General features: G+C 39.7%; 1 protein-coding gene across 7 annotated transcripts in view; it reads left to right on the forward strand.

Annotated features, from left to right (window-relative positions):
• Positions 1-24,077, forward strand: part of CACNA2D1 (calcium voltage-gated channel auxiliary subunit alpha2delta 1) — a 540,926-nt gene that overhangs the window by 82,872 nt on the left and 433,977 nt on the right. For all 7 annotated transcript variants that reach the window (XM_073000730.2, XM_078394287.1, XM_073000729.2 and 4 more), the window contains one exon: positions 11,605-11,686. In XM_073000730.2, the coding sequence (XP_072856831.1) occupies positions 11,605-11,686 (82 nt within the window). The remainder of the gene's footprint in view (positions 1-11,604; positions 11,687-24,077) is intronic.

Below are 24,077 nucleotides of genomic sequence, written 5' to 3' on the forward strand. Positions count from 1 at the left end.
ATAACCTTGTGAACAGTTGTGATCATGGGCAAAGAGGGGTCATTTTCAAAGGATAATCATTTGTGTGTCTGGTAATCTTTAAGTAGGATCCTCATGGGTGAGAGCAGTGATTACTTTATTCACATCAGCTTTTTTTCAGTGCCAGAAATAAGCCAATTATTTCTGTTTTTGGACAATGGAAACATGACTCTAGTAGTAGGACTGGATTCAGTATTCTTAATTTACCTCACACTCCATTAATTTGAGATATTGACCTCAATTGAAAGGACTTACGGTCTGCTTTTTAACTTACAGATTTAAACAATATTATAGGTGTCACCTTAGCCGATAACAAGTAATCCATGCTGACTGATCTGCATACTCTATTTATTTATTTATTTATTTATTTATTTATTTATTTGATTTATATCCCGCCCATCTGATACATCTATACCACTCTGAGCGGCTAAAATATACTCTAAAGTTATATTTCATCTTTATATTAGTTGGTAAAAAAAATGAACAGGTATATGAATGGCATAATTTGAAAGTAAATTAAATGCCACAGGCAAATATAGATTTTGTAACAGTGTAATTGTCTACTTCTTTCCCATCTCAGAAGAAAAGGAATGACATGAGGTGTGATAAGAAGGCATTGAGAAATGAAATGAACATCAGATCACTGGCCTCTCGTAGTATTGAAAAGGGATTGGAACCAAAGAAGCAGTGGTGGGGAAAGTAGCTCATCAAAATGCTTGTTGGGTTGCTTTTTTTACTTTTCTGAAGGTAAACCTCAAACTTTGCTGTCAAAATCCTTCTAACTTTTTTCCCCCTAAAATGCTCTTAAAAGAAGCTTTTCAATGAGTTACTCAGGAAAGCAATGACCTATAACGTTCTTGCTTGCCAGAGAACTTTTGAAATGTAATCTTTTCACTCACTGCCTTGCTGCTGAAAAAGGAAGCTAATTACCAGCAGCTTTGTTATTTGTAACATGTTACTTCCAGGCTTCGGTAATGAGGATGAAGCCAGTGGTATGCTTGCTGTCACTGGAAGGGTAATCCCACCTTGGGCCTGCTTTACTCTCCTGTGAGTCTATTTTCCTTGTACAGTCATCCTTCCAAAAAAGCATCACTGCACATGACAGGGCAATTAATAAGTATTGCCATATATTTATGGAACTGCAGTGTGAGGAGTAGACAAGCATTGGAAGCTTTGATTGATGCAGAGTAGGATCATGATTTCATGTTGCGACTCTTGTTTTAATGTCTTTGGAACTGCTGTCATTATTTACAGGGCCCTTGTGGCTCCATTCCTATTCTTCTCTGCTTTCTCTCTGCCACTATCGGATTTCATATACAATTATTTTGAAATACAATTCCGAAATAACACAGTTACTGCACTGCTACATACTAAAATGCTGAATATGTCGTCACTGTTTTCTGCTTTAAGGCAAGTCTCGGGAGGGGAGGGGAATGAAGGAAGGGAAACAGGGAGGGAATGGCACTCAGATGATCAGCGAAAGTGCTTAATTGACCGTTGATTGGACTACAAGGGGTTGTTTCATGTTGGGCAGGAGGAACACACCCAGATGGCACGACCCCAATCTTAATAGACTCCCTGTAGCCCAATCCAAACCATGCCAAAATGGCTAGTCTGGACAGACCCTCAGTTGCCTAAAGCCTGACTGAAGTGAAAGCTCTTTGTTGGGTGGAAGGATAACCAGAAGGGAGCTGATCTTGTCTCCCTTGGAAGGGAGTTGTATAACCTGTGAGCAACTGCCAAAAAGGCCCTTTCTCACAGCCATATTGGATGTGCTTCTGAGGGTAATGGACCTGAAAGAAGTATGTCCTCTGAAGAGCTAAACATCTGGATAGGGCCATATGAGGAGAGGCAGACCTACCAATAGCTGCGTAGGGCTAAACAAGTTCCATTGTGAGACTTGCATTTAGGAAGCAAAGTTTATGCCTTTTTAAGTTGAACACCTTTAGAAGCTCCCTTCTTCAGACCTGTGTGGTTTGAATTAGAGCTGGTGCATATTGGGCACAGGAGGGTGAATAGGCAGCATCTAATTCCCTGAGATCTCATGGCCAGAACTTGGAACTGGGTGGACCCTTGTGATGTAGTAGAAATGGGGCAGACAAGGGTTTGATGAGGCTAAATGTGGAAAGGCCAAAAGGACATTTTGGGTAATAATGCAAAGAACCCAGGCAAAACCAGGCTAACTAGGCAAAATGATGTATTCATGGAAGAAACACATGCCAGGAGGCTGTGAAGCAATGACTTCTGTTAAAATGTCCAATATGCTTTAGTCTGTTAACGTTTTAAGGCCTTCTTCGAGAGGTCAAGGAGACTAATCTACAGAAATGTCTCTGTTATTCAGCTCTTGACTTTTTACCAGGACTCTGGACTTTTTGGTGCATCTACACTGCACAAGCACAGCACTTGTGCAAAGATGATGTGGTGAGCCAGCAAGTGCTAGCACCAAGCCGTGAATGAGTGACGTGAGCCCAGGCTTTGAAATCACTGAAAACAAAATCAAACCTCCTCCTCCTCCTCTGTCACTTCTTGGCCAGAGATTTGTCTTCTTGCTTGGAGACTGCAGAGAAGCATAGCCATTTTCTGAGACTTCAGCTGCGGCCCTGAGATCTACTCACAGTAGTGCAATCTAGGTGTTTGTTTAATTTTCTTTATGTGAGCAATAAATGGATAGCTACTTTTAAGAGATTTTAATAAAACGCCTCCAGGAAACAATGGCAATCAGTGAACCCAAACTTAATTAAGTCCTGTATTTTTTTATAGCAGAAACTTCTCATTTAACTGTTTTATCATAGCCATCTTTCCGATTTGATTAAATGGTAATTTTTCTTATGATGTGTATATCCGTCCATATTTATGTCAATGTATGATACAAACGTTTTTTTCATGCATATGTGTCTGTTCATTTAATGAGGAAAAGTTAAGGAAAAATATTAAAATAATACCTTGATATTAATTTGGACATGGATGTTTTTTCACTGTACTTAATATGTGGCTATTAACAGAAATTTTCTTTTTTTAAGTATTCAACATGACAAAGCTCTATGACATGGAGGTATAAGAATAATAACAAAATCAGCATACACCTTGTTGTTTTATACGTCTGTCATTCAAAATGATGAAAGTCAGAGAAATGGTCAAAGAATGAATTATATTACATCCAGCTTCTTCATCTCAAACAACACAGTACCACAGTTTGGAATGTTCCTGCTTTGGTAAAACAACTGAAGATTTCAAATTGTAGCAAAACAAAGTCTCCAGTCTTACTGAAACTCCTCAGATGATTTTATTTGTGTTCACTCAGGTTGCCACCCAGTGGTACTTGAGGCAAGAAAAAGGTGATACCTTTATTGAACCATTAAAATTCATACAAATGGGAAGCTTTCATGAGTAAATCCCACTTCTTCAGGCTGGTCACCACCCCTTCATGGATAGCGCAAAAAATTGCAAGTTAGAGTTTTAAAAATTCATGACAGATGGCATCCTGTTGAGTTCATTGGTATGAGGTGAATTCAGAGTTAGGTTGTAAAGTCTCTCTTGTAAGCAACATCCTCTCTTGTAAGCATGGTTGGAAATTTCTATCCCTAACTCCAAACAAAGGGCTTGCTAATTACTCTTGTGACGGCCTCCCCCCCCATCCCATTGCCTACACCTGAAACTGTAAACGTTTCTTCTGGACTGGGAGTTGAGGAAAGAGAGAAACAATACAGAGACAACTTCTATTAGAAGGTTAGGGTTTTAATTTAGTTTATTCACCAGGTAGAAAAGGAGCCAATTATAGCCAAATTAGTCAATTTTTTGCTTTTACCTGGTGAATAGATGTTTTAGTTTGTAGTCACCTGAAAGTTCCTCATGGCTGATTCTGAGAGAGTCCTAGGTGGTGCTATTGAGCAGCCATTTGACAGTACTGTATTTTAAATAGTCCAAAAAGTATTAGGAAAAGGCCGTGTAGTTCAGTACCTGAAGTACCATGCTAAGAAGAATGTGGAAGTTCTTGCTAGAAGCAATTTGAGAGGAAATTCCGATGCTGAAAGTAAATTGTTCTCATGGCTAGTTTTGCAAACCTTATTGATTCAGTCTCTCACTTCTTCCTGGAATAAGAGGGGTGTGGTGTATTAGAAGAATATTTGCTCCTGATCTTTTCTGAGAATAATCCTGAGGGGAAAGTGCATTTATTTTCAGTTTAATCCCCAACAATCATGCTGATATATCATGGTCTCTTCTATACTTCTCTTCCTCTTAAAGATCTGAATGTTATGTAGACAAAAATGTGAGAATGTCTGTGTTCTGTGCCAGTTGTTCAAACCTTCCTTCACCTCCTGGTTTCACTGCTGCATTTCAGTCATTTTTGCAGAAATTGTGGGTTCTCAGTTTTAAGGCTATTCCAGGAAGAGGAGTAGAAAGAAACACCAGGTTATAAATATGAGTAATCCATTCTGTATTGTGTAAATATTCTGTTATAAATATTTATAGCATAACTTATACATAAAAGTAATCCATTTTGTGTTGTTTAAATAATGCAGTGCAGAATGGATTACTCTTTAGACCTTATTTATCTTTGTTTTCCAAACACTGCTCCTTTTTTTTCTGTTGAATTAGCATGGCTGCAGTTATTTTAGGACTTTTCACTCCTTTTTTTAAAAAAAAGTGGAATGGGATCAACCTCACAGTAAATATTCTTCCAAGTCTCTTTTTCTCACTATTAATGTACAGATCACTGCATCCTGTAGAATTTTTTTTGTTTGTTTAAATTCTGGGCAGGGAGTGGGGAGTGAGAAGTGTTTCTTTGGTGAGTCAGGAGGTTGATTCCGACATATTTATTTTATATTATGAATCAAAAATATCTCTTTGTATCCGTGATCACTGGTGATCCTGGCAGTGACTGAGTATGCAACAGAAGCTGTTTTCAAGGGAAAGGAATATTTGTGCCTGTGGAATAGAGTCCTTGGGGGCAAGGCGTTGGTAGGGACCATTATTGCCCACTTTGCATCAGTGTTGAAATAAACAGTAAAACAACACTAGCACAATATTAATAGTCAAAGGAAACCTAACTCTAATGGTAGGACTATCTGAATTGATCTCATGCTCTATTTATTGGGGTATTGATTCTCAGTTGAAGGGATATGCTCTTATTGTTGGCATATTTAATCTACACATTCAAAAATATACCGTATTTGCCGGCGTACAAGATGACTGGGAGTATAAGATGACCCCCAATATTTCCACTCCAAATATAGAGTGGATGACTCTGCTGTGGCGCCGGCGCCGGCTGCCCGGGCCCACCCTGGAAGTTCATGGCTGGCGACAAGGAGGGTGAGGAGGGGAAGCGGCCGGGCAGGCAGTGGCAGTGGAGGAGGAGGAGGAGGGGAAGGGAAAGTAGCTCTCTAGCAGCGCACGGGCGGGGGGGCAGCTGGCTCAGCGGCAAGGAGGGTGAGGAGAGGAAGCGGCCGGGTGGGCAGCAGTGGTGGTGGTGGAGGAGGAGGAAGAGGGGAAGCAGCTATCCGGCGGCAGGCGGGTGAGCAGGCAGCTGGCTCAGCGGCATGGGGCAGCGGGCAGCCTGGCGGTGGGCTCTGGCTGCTCAGGCATGGCCGGCTCTGCTTCCCTCCCTCCGTCCTGCCTGACCGCCTGCCTGACCACCTGCCTTCCTCCCCTGTTATCTCAGTCAATAACATGAAAGAATTCATACTGACTTAAACCACTGGCCTATCATAGTCTTGAAAAAGAGTTGGAGCCTACCAAGCAGTGAAGGGGTAGAAAAGGATGTGGTGTGTGTGGTGTTGTTGAAAATCAGAGTTTCTCTTGTGTTTCATATTATTTACATTACTCTTATACTCCAAGTCTGAGATATCCAGTAAAACAAAATTAGACGGCTATTAAGGATAACACATGTGTGTGATAGAAAATTGCTAGCACAAAGATGGCAGAGAATTCTAGAGCTTAGTGGTCTGCCATTCTCACTCTCTACAAGAGCAAAGCAGTAGTCAGGGATACAAACCTTGGAAAGAAGATAGGTTTATGTAGAGAGTGATGATACTTCATGTATGTTAGGCAGTGAGAGATTAAAGCCACAACCCAAACATCATTTGGTAACCAGTGTAAAATGAAGGTGTTTTCAGAGATGAATGATGATGGGTGATGCATCATAACTTCATCAAGGATGCTTATGACAAAAATTAGAAAATACTGATGTTAAGAATGACTCTTAAAATTTCGCTGACAATCTTAGAATATTCAGTGTCACCTCTTTGCTCCCCACCCTTGAATACTGGAAATACCTCTGTAGTTAGAATAAATCAGTTAGGCCAGATGTTAAGAAATCATGCAATAAAACAATAGATTTTCTGGAGAGTTGAGCCATTTTGGTACAACTGACTGTTGCAAATCGAGAGCTTTGTCCAAAATACATCTATTGTGGGTGGGTGTTTCTTTTATGTATTTATGTTCTAAATGTGTTCCAGCTTAGTTTAGGAAATTCTAGTATTTTTTAGCTGCATAGCTCAATGAGTTAGGCATCTTGCTGCGGAACCAGAGGCTAGGAGTTTGCTTCCCCAGTATGTGCCCCAAAGAGATGTGTCAGCCTGTGCAGCCTTAGGCAATCTGCACAGCCCCAGGAAGAAGGAAATGACAATCCACTCTACTTTACCTAATAGAAAAACCTTGGAAATTTACTTGATAGTAAGTAATCCTTATTAGCCTTTTAAAAACTCACCAGTAACTTGTATAGGGTATTAACACAGGGTGTCCCCTTTGTTTGTATATTGACAAGGGTGAAGGCTGCTGTCATTCTAATGAGCCATTTCTCTCCGACTTCCTATGGGTTTTCTTTTCTTTTGACATGGTTTTCATTGCAGTTTAATGTTCTGCTTGAACAGTCCAAAAAAAGCCCCTTTGCCTGAACCTTTGTTAAGCTGATATCCCGAACAGCAGCAAGAAATCTAGTGCTGTCTCCTTAAGGCCTGGACTTCACGTTTTGTGTGACATTTTTCTTGTTGTTAAATAAACTCTGACTACAAGCAGCTGTCAGGCAGATATACACCACAGGCTAGCATTCAACGGAACACCAGACAAGCATTTTAGGGTCCTGAGGGTTCTTGTTTTCTTTCCCTCTCCTATTTTTCGTCTCTTGACACATTTAAGGAACGAACTCCTGGTATGCTTGATCAGGCATTTGCTATATTCACTCTCCTGAGTTTATTTGTTGTTAGTTCCTTGTAAATGTATCCACACATAAACTCTGTCAGATAAAGTTTTAGCATTTGATAATTAGGCACAAAATAAAATAGATGTTTTGAACCAACTCCTCATTTCCAAAAATGCAAGAGAGCTACTGAGCTTTTAGAATTTTAAGGGAAAGGAATCTGCAAATATGTTTTTATAGTTTCTAAAAGTGTTTTTTCTCATATTAATTTTACCAAGTATAGCTGGGCATGTGTGTATGTATGCACACGTGTGTTCTCTAATTTTTATAGAATCAACATTACTTACTAAGCAAATGTTTTAAGATTATTCTCTTTACAGCAAGAATTAAGAATATACATTGTTTGCTTTTTGCAGGAGGGGTAGTTAAGTAACAGAAATACGACTATCTAAAATGAAACTGTAAAACATTAGATAGCAGAATTAAATTTATCAGAAGAGATTATAGTTGTCCCAACTGTTACCTTTATGACCACACTTGCTTAAAGTACTACAACAAACAAGAATTAAGAAACTTCAACTTACTAGTATCCTGGTGGAGTCTGAATTGACTAGTATCATTGAGGCAGAGCTCACTTACCCAAAAATGGAAGATGTTTTAGCTGTCTTGGAGATGATTGCTATTAACATTACTGGACCTGCAGGAGCAACATGTTCTTTTGTTCATTTGTTTTATAGGCTGCCTTTCTCACAATAAGGGGACCCAAGGCAGCTCACAATAATAAAAAGAATAGAATTAAAAATGTAATAAGTTAAATATTTAAAAGCAATTAAACTATGTGTTAATTAAAATAAATTGAATAATTAAAAGCAAGTGAACATTAAAACCTATCTTAACTTGAAAAGGGCATTCAGGGGCTCAATTGTGATGGTTAAAAGTGTGCCTGAAAAGATGTTGGCAGAAGGATAAAAGGGAGGGGGCCAGCCTGATCTCCCAAAGAAGAGCATTCCATAACTTGGGAGCTGCCACAGAGCTCATGTCCCCATCAACTGTGCCTGTGTTGGCAATGAGACCAAGAGGAGGGTCCCCTATGACAATCTTAAATGCTGACAAGGCTCGTATGGGGACATACAGTCCTTCAGGCAGACTAGATGCAAGCTGTGTTGGGCGTCAAAGGTAATGGCAAGTGCTTTGAATTGGCCCTGGAAATGGACTGGTAGCCAGTGCAGTTAACATTTCTGACTTAATATTTTCAAAACCAGAATGGCCTGGTCTCTTGCAGCTTTAATCAGAAATACAATATAGCTTGGTCACCCCTGAAACTAATTTCTTAAAAGTTCTGTACCCACAAAGAAAAATTGTACTTGTTATAAGACAGCTAATTGAAAATGTTCAGAGTGCTAAAAAGTGTTAATAAGAAATTATAACTATATTACCATCATTATATGAATCCAGCAGGGCTATGTTGAGAATATTCCACAAAAGGGAAAGAAACATACACTTCAGTTTAAAGCGAAGAGGTATGACTGAAGCTTTGCCTCCAAAAGCAAAGAAATTCAGGTCATAGATCAATCTCTCTTGCTCCAGACATGGACACATTGAATCCTGCACTCTGACTTCCACTTTCAAGAAAACATGGCAGCAGAATCCAACCAGCTAGCCACCCCAGTGTTCATGGAATGCGTCCCCAGTGGGGTCAGAGAGTCAAAATGAAATACAGTGCTAATAGCTACCAACGAGCATTTGGAAATGTTACTTTTTTTGGACTGCAATTCCCAGAACCACTCAGTCAAAGTTGTAGTCCCCAAAAGGTCACATTTTCAAGTTGTTTTAGCAGCAACATATTAGCAGTGTGATGCTAGTATCCACTGTAACACACTCTTTGTTATTCCTCTCTTACCAGACATTGGATGACAACATTGCAGTTTGTTTTGTTTTGATTTGGGATCTGAGAACTCTAATGATATTGTGGGGGAATTGGACTGGACTAATAAACATTAAAGCATAGTCTCATTGTGTTTAATGAGTTTAATTGTAGGCAATTTGAGGGTTCCCCCCCTTGGGTAATCAAAGAGAGGAGCTGACCTCCTGTGTTTGCTTGAGGTGAAAATTAAGCAAAAAAGAAAAAAGAAAAAGAAAAAGAAAAAAAAGAGGTGCATTAATATGCCTGTCTTTTGAGTAAGGGGGGTGTTTAATTTCTTTGGATTTGGGGTATAGCTTCAACCATAATTTTTTCTTTTGAATCAAAGTGTTTTATTCTCTCTGTGGGAGTTTCTCTGCTTTATGAAGTCTAGAGTAATATAACCATCAATGTTGGGAAGTGGAAGGTTATCTTTAGTGAAAGTTTTAAGGCAACAGAAAACTATATAAAGAGCAAAGTAAACACAGTAAGAGTCCTCAGAGTCACTGCAGAAAACAGACCAGCTTCACCAAACCGTTTTTCTCCCAGATCTCAAAGGAAAGCACACCCATTTACAAAGGAGTTGGAGTTGCTATTTAAGACATGCCCTTAATGCAAGAGGTCCTTCATAGTACTTTTGGTATGGTGCTCAAAAATTTTCCCTGGAAAATTCACTCTACTGTAGATGTATTCTACCAAAAGCTACTCCTATCTGGGGAAGGGGAGGGAAGCAATAGTTTTCATCCCACAATTGCCATTTTATGTTGTCCATTTCTGCAAAAAGCACAAGTAGAGACCTAAGGCTTTCATAAGGTGGAAGGACAGAGAGGTAGAACTGTGAATAATGGTGTCAATGAAAAGGTTGCAATAGAAGAAGTAAAAAGATCAGAGTCTCAGTCACTCATTTCTGTGGAGAGATAACATGGAAAGGAATTATCAGCCAGACTATACAAATTGGCCCCCTTCCTCTTGTCCTTCTTTGCCAAACAAAGACTTTCTTCAGGCAGGCTTTTAAGCAATAAGTTATCTCAGGAAAGCTGTTTTTTTTACTTACAGGTTTTTAAGTGTTTTTTAATTGTTTTTAAACTTTATTTTTAATCTTAATATATGTTTATTGTTTTTTAAATATGATACTTAAATTGTGTTTTAAAATCTGCTGCTTTATCTGTTGTAAGTCGCCTTGGGTCCCCTATAAGGAAAGTGCAGCATATAAATACAGTGGACCCTCGACTTACAGACGGCTCGACTTACAGACTTTTCAAGTTACAAACTTATCTGGCTGCAAAATTTAGGTTCGACTTGCAGCCAGAGAATCGACCTACAGACCAGAAAAAAGCCAAAATGGAACAGAAATGGCCAGTTACAGGATTAATCAGTTTTCAATGCATTGTAGGTCAATGGAGACACGACCTACAGACTTTTCGACCTGCAGCCACTGTTCCAATACGGATTAATTCCGTAAGTAGAGGGTCCACTGTAATTTAAATAAATGGACAAACATGCAGTGCTAGAGTTGCCTTATTATTTTCTCTGTCTCCGAGTTTCCCAGTGAATTTGATCAGTAGTAGCAGATTCAGGATAGACAAAATAGTACCTTTGTAGTCTTCATACTGTATTAACTGATTGGCTTCATTATTACAGTCCATCACAAGAGATGCTTCGTTTTATTCTCTCTTATTTTTAAAGCGTTAGGCAAAATTTATGGAAGACAAGCGTTAATGTCTGTTAGGTATAAACCAAAAGAGAGTGAACTAGTTGTTGTATAAAGACCTATTTCACCATGACAAGAAGGCCAAATCAGGCTGCAAAAGCCCACCAAAAGTCTTAGACAGCTGGGTGGTTGTTGTCATAATCTTCAAATCTATTCTAATATTTTTCTTTGTGACTTTTTTTAAATTGCAAAATTTTGAAATTTTTTTAAAAAAACTTTTCAGACATGATGTTTATCATGTGACTTTACCCTGTGGACAACAGACAGTAATGAGTATTCATATCTATAATACATTTAGCTTGTTTTAGTAAACAATTTTGTAGCCCCCATTTTTTGAGAAATGAATAAAAATTAATCACAAATTGCTTTGAAATTGTAGTTAATGCTTCCAGTTTTAGAGTTTTGAGTGAAATGACTTGACTCTCCTATAATTAGCCAAAGAAAGTAAGATCAGTGTTTCTAGAAAAGGAAAATAATATCATCTCTTTTGATCTCACCTCTTCCCCAACATTTCTGAAAAGGTCAAATGGGTTATCTTTTTAGGTACCCTGTGTATTTTTTTGGTCTCCCTTTTCACCACTATGCAATCACAAATAGTTCCTTCCAACCAGCTTTTATGGACAATATGCACAGAGTTCCTATAAGAAAGAGCATATAAGAGAATGAAGTGGAAAAGTGTGACTAGAGCAGCTTCACAACAAAAAATCAAAGGGACTTCAGCATCACTCTGCTGCATGAGAATCACTCTGTCAGCTTATATTTGTGCTTCTGATATTCATAGTTATACACCATTGATCTGACGGGACATTTCTTTTCTCCTTTCCTTCTTCTTTTCTGTAGGATAAAGCGGTGGGTCGATAAGATGCAAGAGGACCTAGTGAGGCTGGTGAAAACAGCAAGTGGGGTGGACGAACTTGCTCAAGTAAGTGCCATTTCTGTGGGCTTTGATGTAGCAAACAAGGAGGTTCATAAATGGGTTTCTAAATAGTGGTCATTCCCATTCACTAGTTGACAGTGCCAGTCTGTTCCTTCCCTCAGATAGGGGCAACCTTGCAGGAGTCTTTGTAAAACAATAGCTGTTTTTGCAAGGATAAGATGTTGGGAGATGAGGTCTGTGTTTCTTATAGGTGGCCCTCTTGTCTCTCCTTGAGAGGTGGGGTTGATGGGGGTCTTGAGATAGGGTTGTCTTGTCTAGTTGGACCTTGGTTATCGAACAATCTTTACAGGGGGATTAACCTGTCACTTTCATTATTCTTTATTGTCTACTGTTGGAAACAGACTGCTGGATTTAGATAAGGTTGCAAAACTCCAGCAATAGTGGCGACACTTTGGCTCTCCTAAAGTCACAGAAGAACTCACTGTACCCTGCTATGCTGTTGATGAATTTGCTGCCACTGCCAACCATATTTCTGCAGTGTGACAGTCATTTCTGGCCTCTGCAATTTCCCTTTTTAAAAAACACTTGTCCTTTAAGGTCCTCCCCATCTTGATTTTCTTCTGGGACAGATACAAATATAATTCAGAACCTTTGTTTTTAAGGCAACATGCATTTTCACCAAAACAAAGGTTCTGAATTATATTTGTAGGTGTTTGTCATGCCTTTGGTTTTTAGCTTGGGTGACAGGACCCACAGCAACAAATTCAGTGACGGGGGCTTGAAATGGGTAGGAAGGGAATACATTGCTCACTATTGATGGAACTTCACTTTAACTGGAAAATTTAGCAAGGTATGCTCATAGCTCAGTGGTTTAGGTGCCTGGCTGCAGAGCCAAAAGTTGGGAGTTCAATCCCCCACTGGGTCTCCTGAGAGAAGAACCAGTCTGTGTAGTCATGGACAAGCTGCACAGTCCCAGGGCACCTCCGGAAGAAGGGAATGGTTAACAACATCTGAGTACTCTTCACGTGGAAAATTCTGGAAGGGGTTGCCATAAATTGGAATCAACTTGGCAGCATGCAATTGTTGTTATTAAGTTCATGGATCTTAAAGCATGTAGAGGAACTACTGTTGCTACAGACAAAACAGTTTGAAAGAAGTCAGTAACAGAATGTAATAATAAGAACGAGTACAGATGTCTCAAGACCTGGGAGACGCTATCTATAATTTCCTTTTAATTTTAATTACAGTGGGGTGTACTGAGACTACCCCTACTAGCTTCCTCTAGATATATTACCTAATACAAATAGAGATTATTTTCTACATGCACTGTTCTAATATTTTTTTACACAAATCTTGAAGGTGAAAACAGAACGAAGCCTGCTTTTTAAAGGAATAAAACCCCTAAAATTTCAGGAGAGCAAACTATTTAATGAATTATGCCAGGGATGGCCTGGAGCACTTAGCAGCCCTTCCTATTATGTTTCTTTCCTCCATAGAGTACTTGAGAGGGAAGGTTCCTGCATATTCATTAACTGACTGTCTGCTGACTTTGTTTAGTCAGAATTGCTTATTGTTTGAAAAAAAGCTAATATTTAATCAGGTGCAAAAGGCAAAGAGTTATTCCTGCCTCTCACAGCAACAAAATTGTTTGCATGATCTTGCCCATTGAGCAAATGTGAAAAGCTGTACATGCCTAGTAAAGAAAAAAACGATGGATATGGTGGGGGAAAGGACCATAGAAAGAGATTGCCTGTAGTTGGCAGAGCCCCCAGTGCATTTCTCTGAAAGAGAAAAAAGCATGCATGGGTCTGTTCTTTTGGTAATTGAATCATCTCATTCAACTATAGCTCAGGGGTTTAGGCATCTGGCTGTGGAGCCAATGGCTGGGAGTTCAGTTCCCGTCTGAGTCTCCTTGACAGGGGTGGGACTTGACAATCCATAGGGTCCCTTCCATCTCTGCAATTCAGTGATGACAATGATTACTATTTTGCGGGTTTAATGTTAGACACATTGTTACTGGGAGGAATTTCTTGCTTCGCTGAAATTTCCAGAGGAGTAATCAAGTTAGTTTGTTGGCAGAAAAACAACAAAGAATTAAAGAATAAGGCAAGAAAAAAAATAAAGGCAAGTTTGTGCCAAAAGTTTATTTGGCATAAAGTTTTGTGGATGGCAACCCACTTCTTTGGGTGCATGGAGTGCAGTCTCAGTGGATAGATAATTCTGACACACGGAGAGGGAGGGAATATCAAGTTTAATAAAGATGAAAATGGTACCAAGATGGGGATGATCTTCTTAGTGGCTGTGAAGCACTCATTGGGATATGACAAGAATAGATTTAAGTGTGGGTCCTTGAGCTGTGGGTCCTTGAGGTCATTGAGGACCCTTCTACTATTCTACCATTCTTTTACACAGGTTTTACACAAATCTTGAATGTTAAAACAGGTTTTGAAGTCTGCATTTTAGAGAAGTAAAAAGCCTGAAATTCCAGAAGGCAAACTCTTTAATGGATTATGCCGGGGATGGCCTGGAGAATTTAATAACCCTTCCCATTATGTTTCTTTACCTCCAGAGCACCATTAAGGTCATTAAGGACCTTTTAAGAAATTAAAGGGTTGTTTGAAGATTATAAGAACCTTTGAACAAAACTTAACAACGAGCATTTAGATCCATGCTTGTCTACTGCCACCATTTGGACTATAGTCCCATACTTCCCATGTACATATAAATGCTGCACTCTGTGTATCTGACAAATTGGCTGTGCTTCATGAGACATCGAGCAACATAAACATGTTAGTCTTTATGGTACCACAAAATATTACTATTCACAATCTTAGGCTGTAGCCCAGATATTGTGCAAATATGCTAGGAAGGAAAGATGCATTTACATCTTGCCATCCCAAGCTGATGCAGTCAGTGGTAAGAGTGGCTGCTACAAGGCAAAAGAGAGTCTTGGAATCCTTACTGAAAGGGGATAGAAGCTTGAAACACAACAGGTTTTATCCTGGTGGGTTGGCAGGAACTGAAAAGAGCCAATCCCTCATGTTCAAACTGGCATTATAGACCCTGAGTCTTATAGGTGATCACAGTTGTCTGATCCAGGATACTTTGCCTGATGAACTAGTTCTTTCCAGCTCTCTTAAGTCCTTTAGGATAAAGCTAAATGGATTTTAGCCTTCACCTTAATAAGTCCTTCTCTAATCTCCTGCTCTAACATCCCATGGGTGTCATCCTTAGGACACCACCCCATGAGTACTTCCATGGATTCTCAGAAAGGGTCTTTATCTTGCCATCAAGTCATAGATCAACCAGACAGTGGTTTAACTAAATGCATGTGCAGAGAATTGTAGCATCTGAGTGAAATGCACAGTTTTGCTTCCCCCCCCCCCGATAAAAATCTACTAGTTTGTAAATTGATGACAATGATTTCCCTTTAGTTGTTATGTGCTTTAACTGTACTAGGGAAGAGGTGTGACTCAGTGGCAAGCCATGTGGGTTGTACACAAAAGGCCCCTGCTTTCCTCTTACAATCTCCAGCTGAGAAGAAGGGTAGTAGCAGTGTATTCTAAAACTCACTAGCACTGTAGAAAATTGCTGCTGATCAAAATAAGCAACATATTTGGAGATATTTTAAACTGGATTGGACCAGTTAGAACAACAAGGCATGTGGTCTTACCTCTCTTTTAGTGCCTAACTAATGTCTTATTATACCAAGAAAGATCTGGACATCCCAGACAACCTAGAGGTTGCTGAGCTTGAGCCAGACATCCTGGAGAGTGAAGTCAAGTGGGCCTTAGAAAGCTTGGCTAACAACAAAGCCAGTGGAGGTGATAGCATTCCAGTTGAACTATTTAAAATCTTAAAAGATGGCGCTGTTAAGATCCTACATTCAATATGCCAGCAAGTTTGGAAAACACAAGCAGTGGCCAGAGGACTGGAAAAGATCAGTCTACATCCCAATCCCAAAGAAGGGCAGTGCCAAAGTATGCTCCAACTACCCTACAATTGCACTCATTTCACACGCTAGCAAGGTTATGCTCAAAATCTTACAAGGTAGGCTTCAGCAGTATGTAGACCAAGAACTCCCAGAAGTACAAGCTGGATTTCGAAGGGGCAGAGGAACTCGAGACCAAAATTCTAACATGCACTGGATTATGGAGAAAGCCAGAGAGTTCCAGAAAAACATTGACTTCTGCTTCATTGACTATGCAAAAGCCTTTGACTGTGTGGACTACAACAAACTATGGGAGGGCCTGACCACTTTGTCTATCTCCTGAGAGATCTATATGTGGGACAGGAAGCAACTGGATATGGAACAACTGATTGGTTCAAAATTGGGAAAGGAGTATGACAAGGCTGTATATTGTCGCTCTGCATATTTAACGTATATGCAGAATACATTATGCGAAAGGCAGGACTAGATGAATCCCAAACCGGAATTAAGATTGCCAGAAGAAATATCAACAACCTCAGATATGCAGATGATACCACTCTGATGGCAGAAAGTGAGGAGGACTTAAAGAACCTCTTAATCACTTCCCTCTTAATCACCTCCCTCCTGTCATCACTTGATTATTTTTTATTTCCCCCCGATCTTGAACTATATCATTACTATAGCTTTTTATTTTATTATACTGTTTTTATTCTATTTTTATTGTTAGCTGCCCAGAATAGATATGTGTCTAGATGGGCGGGTTATACATTTTATAAATAAAATAAATAATAAATAAATTAATGAGGGTGAAAGAGGAGAGTGCAAAAAATGGTCTGAAGTTCAATATCAAAAAAAAAAAAAAAAAAAAGGTCACTGGTCCTATCACCTCCTGGCAAATAGAAGGGGAAGATATGGAGGCAGTAACAGATTTTACCTTCTTGGGCTCCATGATCACTGCAGATGGTGACAACAGCCATGAAATTAAAAGACACCTACTTCATGGGAGGAAAGCAATGACAACCGTAGACAGCATCTTAAAAAGCAAAGACATCACCTTGCCGACAAAGGTCTGCATAGTCAAAGCTATGGTTTTTCCAGAAGTGATGTACGGAAGTGAGAGTTGGATCATAAAGAAGGCTGACCGCCAAAGAATTTATGCTTTTGAATTATGGTGCTGGAGGAGACTCTTGAGAGTCCCCTGGACTGCAAGGAGAACAAACTTATCAATTCTAAAGGAAATCAACCCTGAGTGCTCACTGGAAGTACAGATCCTGAAATTGAGGCTCCAATACTTTGGCCATCTCATGAGAAGAGAAGACTCCCTGGAAAAGCCCCTGATGTTGGGAAAGTGTGAAGGCAAGAGAAGAAGGTGATGACAGAGGACGAGATGGTTGGATAGTGTCACCCAAGCTACAAACATGAATTTGACCAAACTCTGGGAGGCAGTGGAAGACAGGAGGGCCTGGAGTGCTTTGGTCCATGGGGTCATGAAGACTCAGTCACGACTTAATGACAACAGTGTCTTTTCAAAAACAAGCTGAGCAGTGGAGCAGGAAAAGATCAATATCTTTTGGTACCACTGGATTTTTATGGTCCATGACCACAGTGTTCTTAGTAGGGCTGCAAGCTTCCAGTTTTTCATCATATGTGATGTTTGTGTGTAGCCCTGTAGAATACCCAGGATATTTATGATTTTTTCCATATGTTTTTGGGATCTTGGAATCTCCATAATATGGGAACTGGCCTAGTGCATTGACCATTTGATCTTTCGTTTAATTTACCTGAGTCACACCTTCTCTCCAGTACTCATGATGTGATAGATGGAGGTTTGCTATCCCAAACAATCTCCTTCTGCCATGTTTCCTGCCTTCTGATAATTGTACTTATCTGTACATATATCTTATGCATTTCTGCAACCAAATTGTACTTCATGTCTGCCAGCAGAGTGCAGAAATATGCACACGAATCAATGTTGCAAGTAAGTAAAATTACACATTTCCTAAAGACAGTAGAGAATGTGAAACAGAAGAGTTGTCTGCCTTAAGGCATTTTGTCCCTCAAATGGCGAGGTCTTTTTAGGGGATAGTAACTCCTCCTGGGATGGTAAATATACCACTCAATTATGTGTAGTAACATGGTAAAAAAAAATCCAAAATATGGTAATAATTCCTAATACAATTCATTTTACAAAACAGTCTAATTGGGTACAACTGTAAAGCCCCAAACTTTATTGCCATTTTGATATGGAGCTGTATTAGCAAGTCAAGCATGATATTCCCAAGGCATTCAGTTTGTACAGTCCCAGAGCTATTGAGCAAGTGTATATAGTTAACTGACTGCAGATGATAAACATGGAGTGAAAGGAATATTATATTTAGAGGAAAGATGCTAACGGCAGCTTTGGATATAACAAACCCATGGTGACAGAAGAAGTGCATGTATGACTAGTGCTTTCTGTTTTTGTTACTCCCTTTTGAACATGTGAAATGGGCATATATGATTTTCACATGCCTCCCAGAGAGACACACCTCCACAAAACAACAAGATGAGTGAGGATTTTTGAGCAATGTACAGCTTCGTTAATAACATACAAAGCTGCTCTAAAATGCAAGCAAAATATGGAAATATTTGTAAGCCTTCAGGAGATAGACACAAAATGCTTTGTTCCTTTAGATAGGATCTAAGTGTATATTCTCTTTGTCTCTCTCCCCCACTGCCACCAACACATGTTCTTGCTAAGGAAGGCACACGGGCAAGGATTAACTACAGATACCAGATGGTAACTATCAGATGGTTTGTTAAAATTACCTGTCCTGGCACAACTTGTAAATTGAAATGCGTTGTATGTAAATAGAGGTTATGGACTTTTGAAAACAGAATTTGGGAAAGAGAGAGAAAGTGAAACATTTTTAGAGAAAATATCATGGACAAATCAATTTGTTTCCAGTTCATATCAGTTTTATTCAATCAGAGCTTCATTCTGCCCAGTTTCTGATGAGATCAGTGTCTTAAACACACATATATTTGCATTTTTCTTCTTATACTACCATATTTCTCTTATGTATTTTTGTACAGGTTTCCCTTGAAGTCCATCTTGTAACATGTAATTTTTGATCTGAGAATTTAGTTGAAAAATTAAGAGAAGTGTTCAGTTCTGAGGATAACTATGACCTGATCCTCTTATTAGTCTGGGGAGTATGAATTAGGTCCGTTTACCCTAAAATGAAGGGGAAAAAGAGAATTATCTCCCATCCCTTATCTTTATATAGATACCTCTTGCATTGTTATTTTTCCCTCAGACAATTGCAAGAGAAATGTAGGGAACAATGACAGCCACTCTTTGTGGCCTTCATAGATCTTACAAAGATCTTTGATTTGGTTAGCAGGGATGGCCTTTTTAAAATACTTCCCAAGATTGGTTGTCCACCTTGGCTCCTTAACATCATCAGGTCCTTTCATGAGGAAACGAAGGCCACTGTAGTTTTTGATGGCTCAGCATCAGAGCCCTTCGACATCCGAAGCAGAGTGAAACAGGGCTGTGTCCTCGCGCCGACCCAGTTTGCTGTCATGCTGAAGCACGCTTTTGGAACTGCAACAGAAGGTGTCTATCTCCGGACTAGATCAGATGGAAAGCTCTTTAATCTGTCTAGATTGAGAGTGAAGACCAAAGTTCAGCTGAAATGCACGTGTGACTTCCTGTTCGCTGATGACACAGCTGTTGTTGCCCATTCTTCCAAAGACCTCCAACAACTTATTAATTGTTTTAGCTAGGCCTGACAAGATTTTGGATTAACCATCAGCCTGAAGAAAACACAAGTCATGGGTCAGGGTGTGGACTCACCTCCTTCTATTACCATCTCTATACAACAATTGGAGGTTGTTCATGATTTTGTGTACCTTGGCTCAACGATCTCTGATACCCTCTCCCTAGATGTTGAGATAGATAAAAGCATTGGCAAAGCAGCTACCATGTTCTCTAGACTCACAAAGAGAGTGTGGCTTAACAAGAAGCAGACGGCATATACCAAGATCCAGGTCTATAGAGCTTGTGTCCTGAGTACACTCCTGTACTGCAGTGAATCCTGGACAATTTGTGCACAGCAGGAGAGGAAGCTGAACATGTTCCATATGCATTGTTTCCAACGCATTTTTAGCATCACCTGGCAGGACAAAGTTCCAAATAGTGTAGTCCTGGAATGAGCTGAAATTGTTAGCATGTACACATTAGTGAAACAGTGATGTCTACGTTGGCTTGGGCATGTCATGAGAATGGCTGATGGTCAGATTCCAAAAGATCTCCTATATGGAGAATTAGTGCAGGGAAATCGCCCCAGAGGGAGACCACAGCTGCGATCCAAGGATATCTGCAAGCAGGATCTGAAGGCCTTAGGAATGGACCTCAACAGATGGGAAAACCTGACATCTGAGCATTCAGCCTGGAAGCAGGCGGTGCATCATGGCCTGTCCTAATCTGAAGAGACACTTGTTCAGCAGGCCGATACAAAGAGGCATTCCCAGCAAATCAGGGAGCTGGCCAGGGGACAGATTGTATTTGTCTTCAGTGTGGAAGGGATTGTCACTCTCGAATTGGCCTTCTCAGCCACACTAGACGCTATTCCAAGACCTCTATTCAGAGCACGTTACCATAGTCTCTTGAGACTGAAGGATGCCTACAATGCCTACATTGTTATCAATTATAACTTATCACTATCTCAAGAAATTCAAATAGTTCACATGGAAGGGTTCTAATTTTTCTCTAGTATTTACTTTAATGATCTAGCTTTGTAAAGTTAGGAGTCACTTGATAGGGAATAATCAACACCTTTTTGAGCATTTGCTTCTATGTGCTAGTTATAATAATGTGAAAAGGAAAAGCAGGATCTCTCTTCACAATATTTTCCCTAAGGCTGTTTGCCCTACTGTCATTTCTATCAGCAACACTTCAGGAGGTAACATCTCTGTGGGAAAAAGGCTGCATGGATGCTGTCTCTGCATGATTTAGACTCATGATTGTTTAGAGGTTCAAAATAATGAAGAGAACTGTTACCAGGTATGCTCTCAGACCACATGTGTGCACTCACACATGTTCAGAGATATACCCATAAGGGATCTTTGAACTACGGCAATAGTACATCTTGACAGAGATAGGACTAAGTTTATCACACTCACACGGAGCTATTCAGAAGGAGAATTGTTTTTGAATACAAAAAAATTAAAATATAGCACAGATTCACAGTGAAGTATACACTATAACTAATATGGGGAAATACAGGCTTAAAGGAAGCAAACTTGCATGGCTGAGAGGGTTCAAAGGAAGGATCTTTCCCTACATCACACACACACACAGAGGGAAGTGGGGAGGGGGTGGACAAGGGAGCCACCAATGTGTAGGGAAAATAATCCCAGAAGATAAATAAAGGATTACAAAAATTACCTTTAAATCTCTTAGACTGTCTTGGGCTAGGGTGTTGGAACTCCAGCTAGCATGATCAATGGGAGGGTTCAGGGAGCAACACAGCAAGAAGAACCCAATCCTGAACCTGAATTGGAATGCAACAACTAATATGGGTGCTATGTGTCTTTTTACATTGTGATTTGTGATCTGGCCTCTTGTCAGTCATGTGTCTTGTTCTGTTTTGATCCCAACCTGATTAATTCTGAGACAATGGATACAAAATTGGTCACTTGACTAAACAGGAAGAAGATGGGCAGACTATTCTAGGATATTTGCTTTCCCAGACTGCCAGACAGTCCTTTTAGAATAAAAACCCAAAGCTGTTGATTTAATATATCGGGCCTCCCTAAAGGAGAGCTGTTCTGTGAAATCATTCTTTAGCTGGGGTATTCATGTAAGTAATTTTGATGGAGGCTGTTTAGCTCGATATTGCTGCCATTTCCTCTTGGGGTCTTGGCTCACCTTTAGACCCTTGAGGATATTAATTCTCTGCTACCTTTCTTAACCTATACTTGTCTTTAGCAAGGTTTCCATTTAAAACAGTTTGTGGCATGCGCATACATGTCTAGGCAAGAGTGAGATTCTGCAGCAGTGTTGTGCAAACCTGGCCAGTTCGGTAATAGAATTGATATGTTTTTCAGATATTTAATGCTCAGCTTTGGGTTAGTAGTGACATGGTAGACTCAGTCCTTCTTTCTCACTCCTATACTCAATGGAAAGCTAGTAGAAGGTTGCCATGGGAGATCTGAAGTAGTATAAGCATTTCTAGTGAAAAAAACTGAGAAATGAGGAAAGCAGGGAAGATGACATCTGGAAAATTCAAGGCTTGGGAAGATGATTGAAAAATCAAGGGTCAGTATTGGCAAAGAACAAAAGGATACTTAACACCTTCAATTGACCTCCTGTTAAAGAGCACTTCAAAGAAGAGGAAATTAACAACTTCACTTTAACTCTTTACTTCAAAAGCCAGTCCACTTATTTCTCTGTACCCATGCAAATTTAAGAAGGATTAAAGCTGTGTAAAAGGAAGGGGCAGAAGGTACCTTATGTTTCAGGTAGTCATGAAAAGGGATTAAGATGCTGATTACAAAAGGGATCCCCAACCCCCGGTCTACAAACTGGTCTCAGTCTGTGGCCGTGCCAGGACTGGGCTGCGGAGACAAATCCCCTCCCCCCGCACAAGAGGAGACTCATTCATGTCCCCCCCATGCATGGACAGCCCCATCCACGCATGCACAGATACACATATGGCCCCTCCCATGTATGCATGGATACCCCCCCACAAACCTGGCTGTGGAGGCAAAAAGGTTGGGGACCACTGGATTACAACACATCTGGAATGGGTTGTTTAAAGCATAAATGGAAATTGGAGAAATGGATTAGATAGCCCAGACTGCCTCTAAGGAGGGGCTTTGCTCACATGACTTTTTTTTGGTGCCTTATGAAGCTGTGCCAGGAAGAATGCACTTGTTACATGTTCCAAAACTATGCTACCTCTCTACTAAATTGTGAGGATTAGGTAGTCTGGCTTAGTCTGTATTGTTTTATTGTGTGTTTCTCTTGAATGGCCTTAAGGCTGTCTCTGTACTGTACTTTGCTCTAGTATTTTCTGAGACATGTTTGTAATTTACTTTGTAAGCTTGGCGTGTGTTCTAGGTACCTAGCCTTGTGGGTTTTTTGGACTTCTTGCAGATATGGCCAAATATGAGTAGACAGCTGTGGTTGGGTGATACTATTCCTGTCAGGTTCCATAACCTTCACCACATCTGGCCCCTCTCTGGGCTCACCTATCCTAGGATGGACAAGGAGGAATAGTGTGGCAGAATGGCTAGAGAGTGGGGCCTTGACTGGAGAACTGTCAAATCTCTGTCTCCTACTGACAAGCCATGACTTGACTGATTATGTGACTGCTCTCATGACTTGTGTGAGCACAGGCACACAATGGGTAAACTGCTGGAGTAGAGAAAGGACACTGAGGAGACTTCCTTTCCATTCTGTATTTTTGCAATAGAATACTGGTCATAGTATCAATCCTAGTTAATATGCTATTCAGTATTAGCCAATTTACATTTATTATTATTATTATTATTATTATTATTATTATTATTATTATTATTATTATTATTATTATTATTATTATTATTATCATCATCATCATCATCATCATCATCATCATCATCATCATTATTTATTTATTTATTTATTTATTTACTTACTTACTTACTTACTTACTTACTTACTTACTTACTTACTTACTTACTTACTGGCCAGGTATGTAAACCATACCCGGAATTTAATATGGCTACCGGCCACACTTAAAAACACTACACACATACACACACACCATAAACAGAAAAATTCACAAGACAATTAAGAGCAAATTCTCCTTCTGTTAGACTCTAACAGTTAGAGGGTCAGATTGGGAATTTCTTTGGCTAAAATCCATTAATTATAACTCATCTAGGCTGAAGACCACAGTTCAAGTTCCAGTTGAAAGGCAGTCTTGCTGTGTGGCTACAAGCTGTAATTTTTCAATTTTAACCCCTCCAACCTACCAAGAAACCAACATATTTTAATAGGGTCACTTTATATCCCACTTTATATCCCTTAATATTGACAATAATAGCTCAGGAAGATAATCTGCCAATATTTCTGAAGCTGTAGCTTATCTTGGAGGGCATTTCCTCTTCTCTTGAGTCTATTTTAATTTAAATAATAAAGGCGATGGCGTATTTTGAAAACAGCTGACATTTTATTTAGACTTCATGGGTATGAAAAGGAAACTGTGTGGGATGTAATCTTTTCTTGTCTAATCACGTCAAACATGAAATTGCTGAGGGGCTGCGGTTCATGTTTCACAAGATATAGACCATGGTAAAACTTGCATTGCGAGCAAACAAGGACAGGCCCTGGCACTTAATTTGGGGTTTGGGGGTGTCTACTTGAAAGCAGCTTCAGATAGTTCTTAAATAGGGGAAACAAGCTCATGACTGACTTGGCTTCTATAATTTTGCAATATTTTTCTTTAAATTGGGCTTCCATTGTTGGGT

Source organism: Pogona vitticeps, chromosome 5, assembly GCF_051106095.1.
Source record: "Pogona vitticeps strain Pit_001003342236 chromosome 5, PviZW2.1, whole genome shotgun sequence".
NCBI lineage: Eukaryota > Metazoa > Chordata > Lepidosauria > Squamata > Agamidae > Pogona > Pogona vitticeps.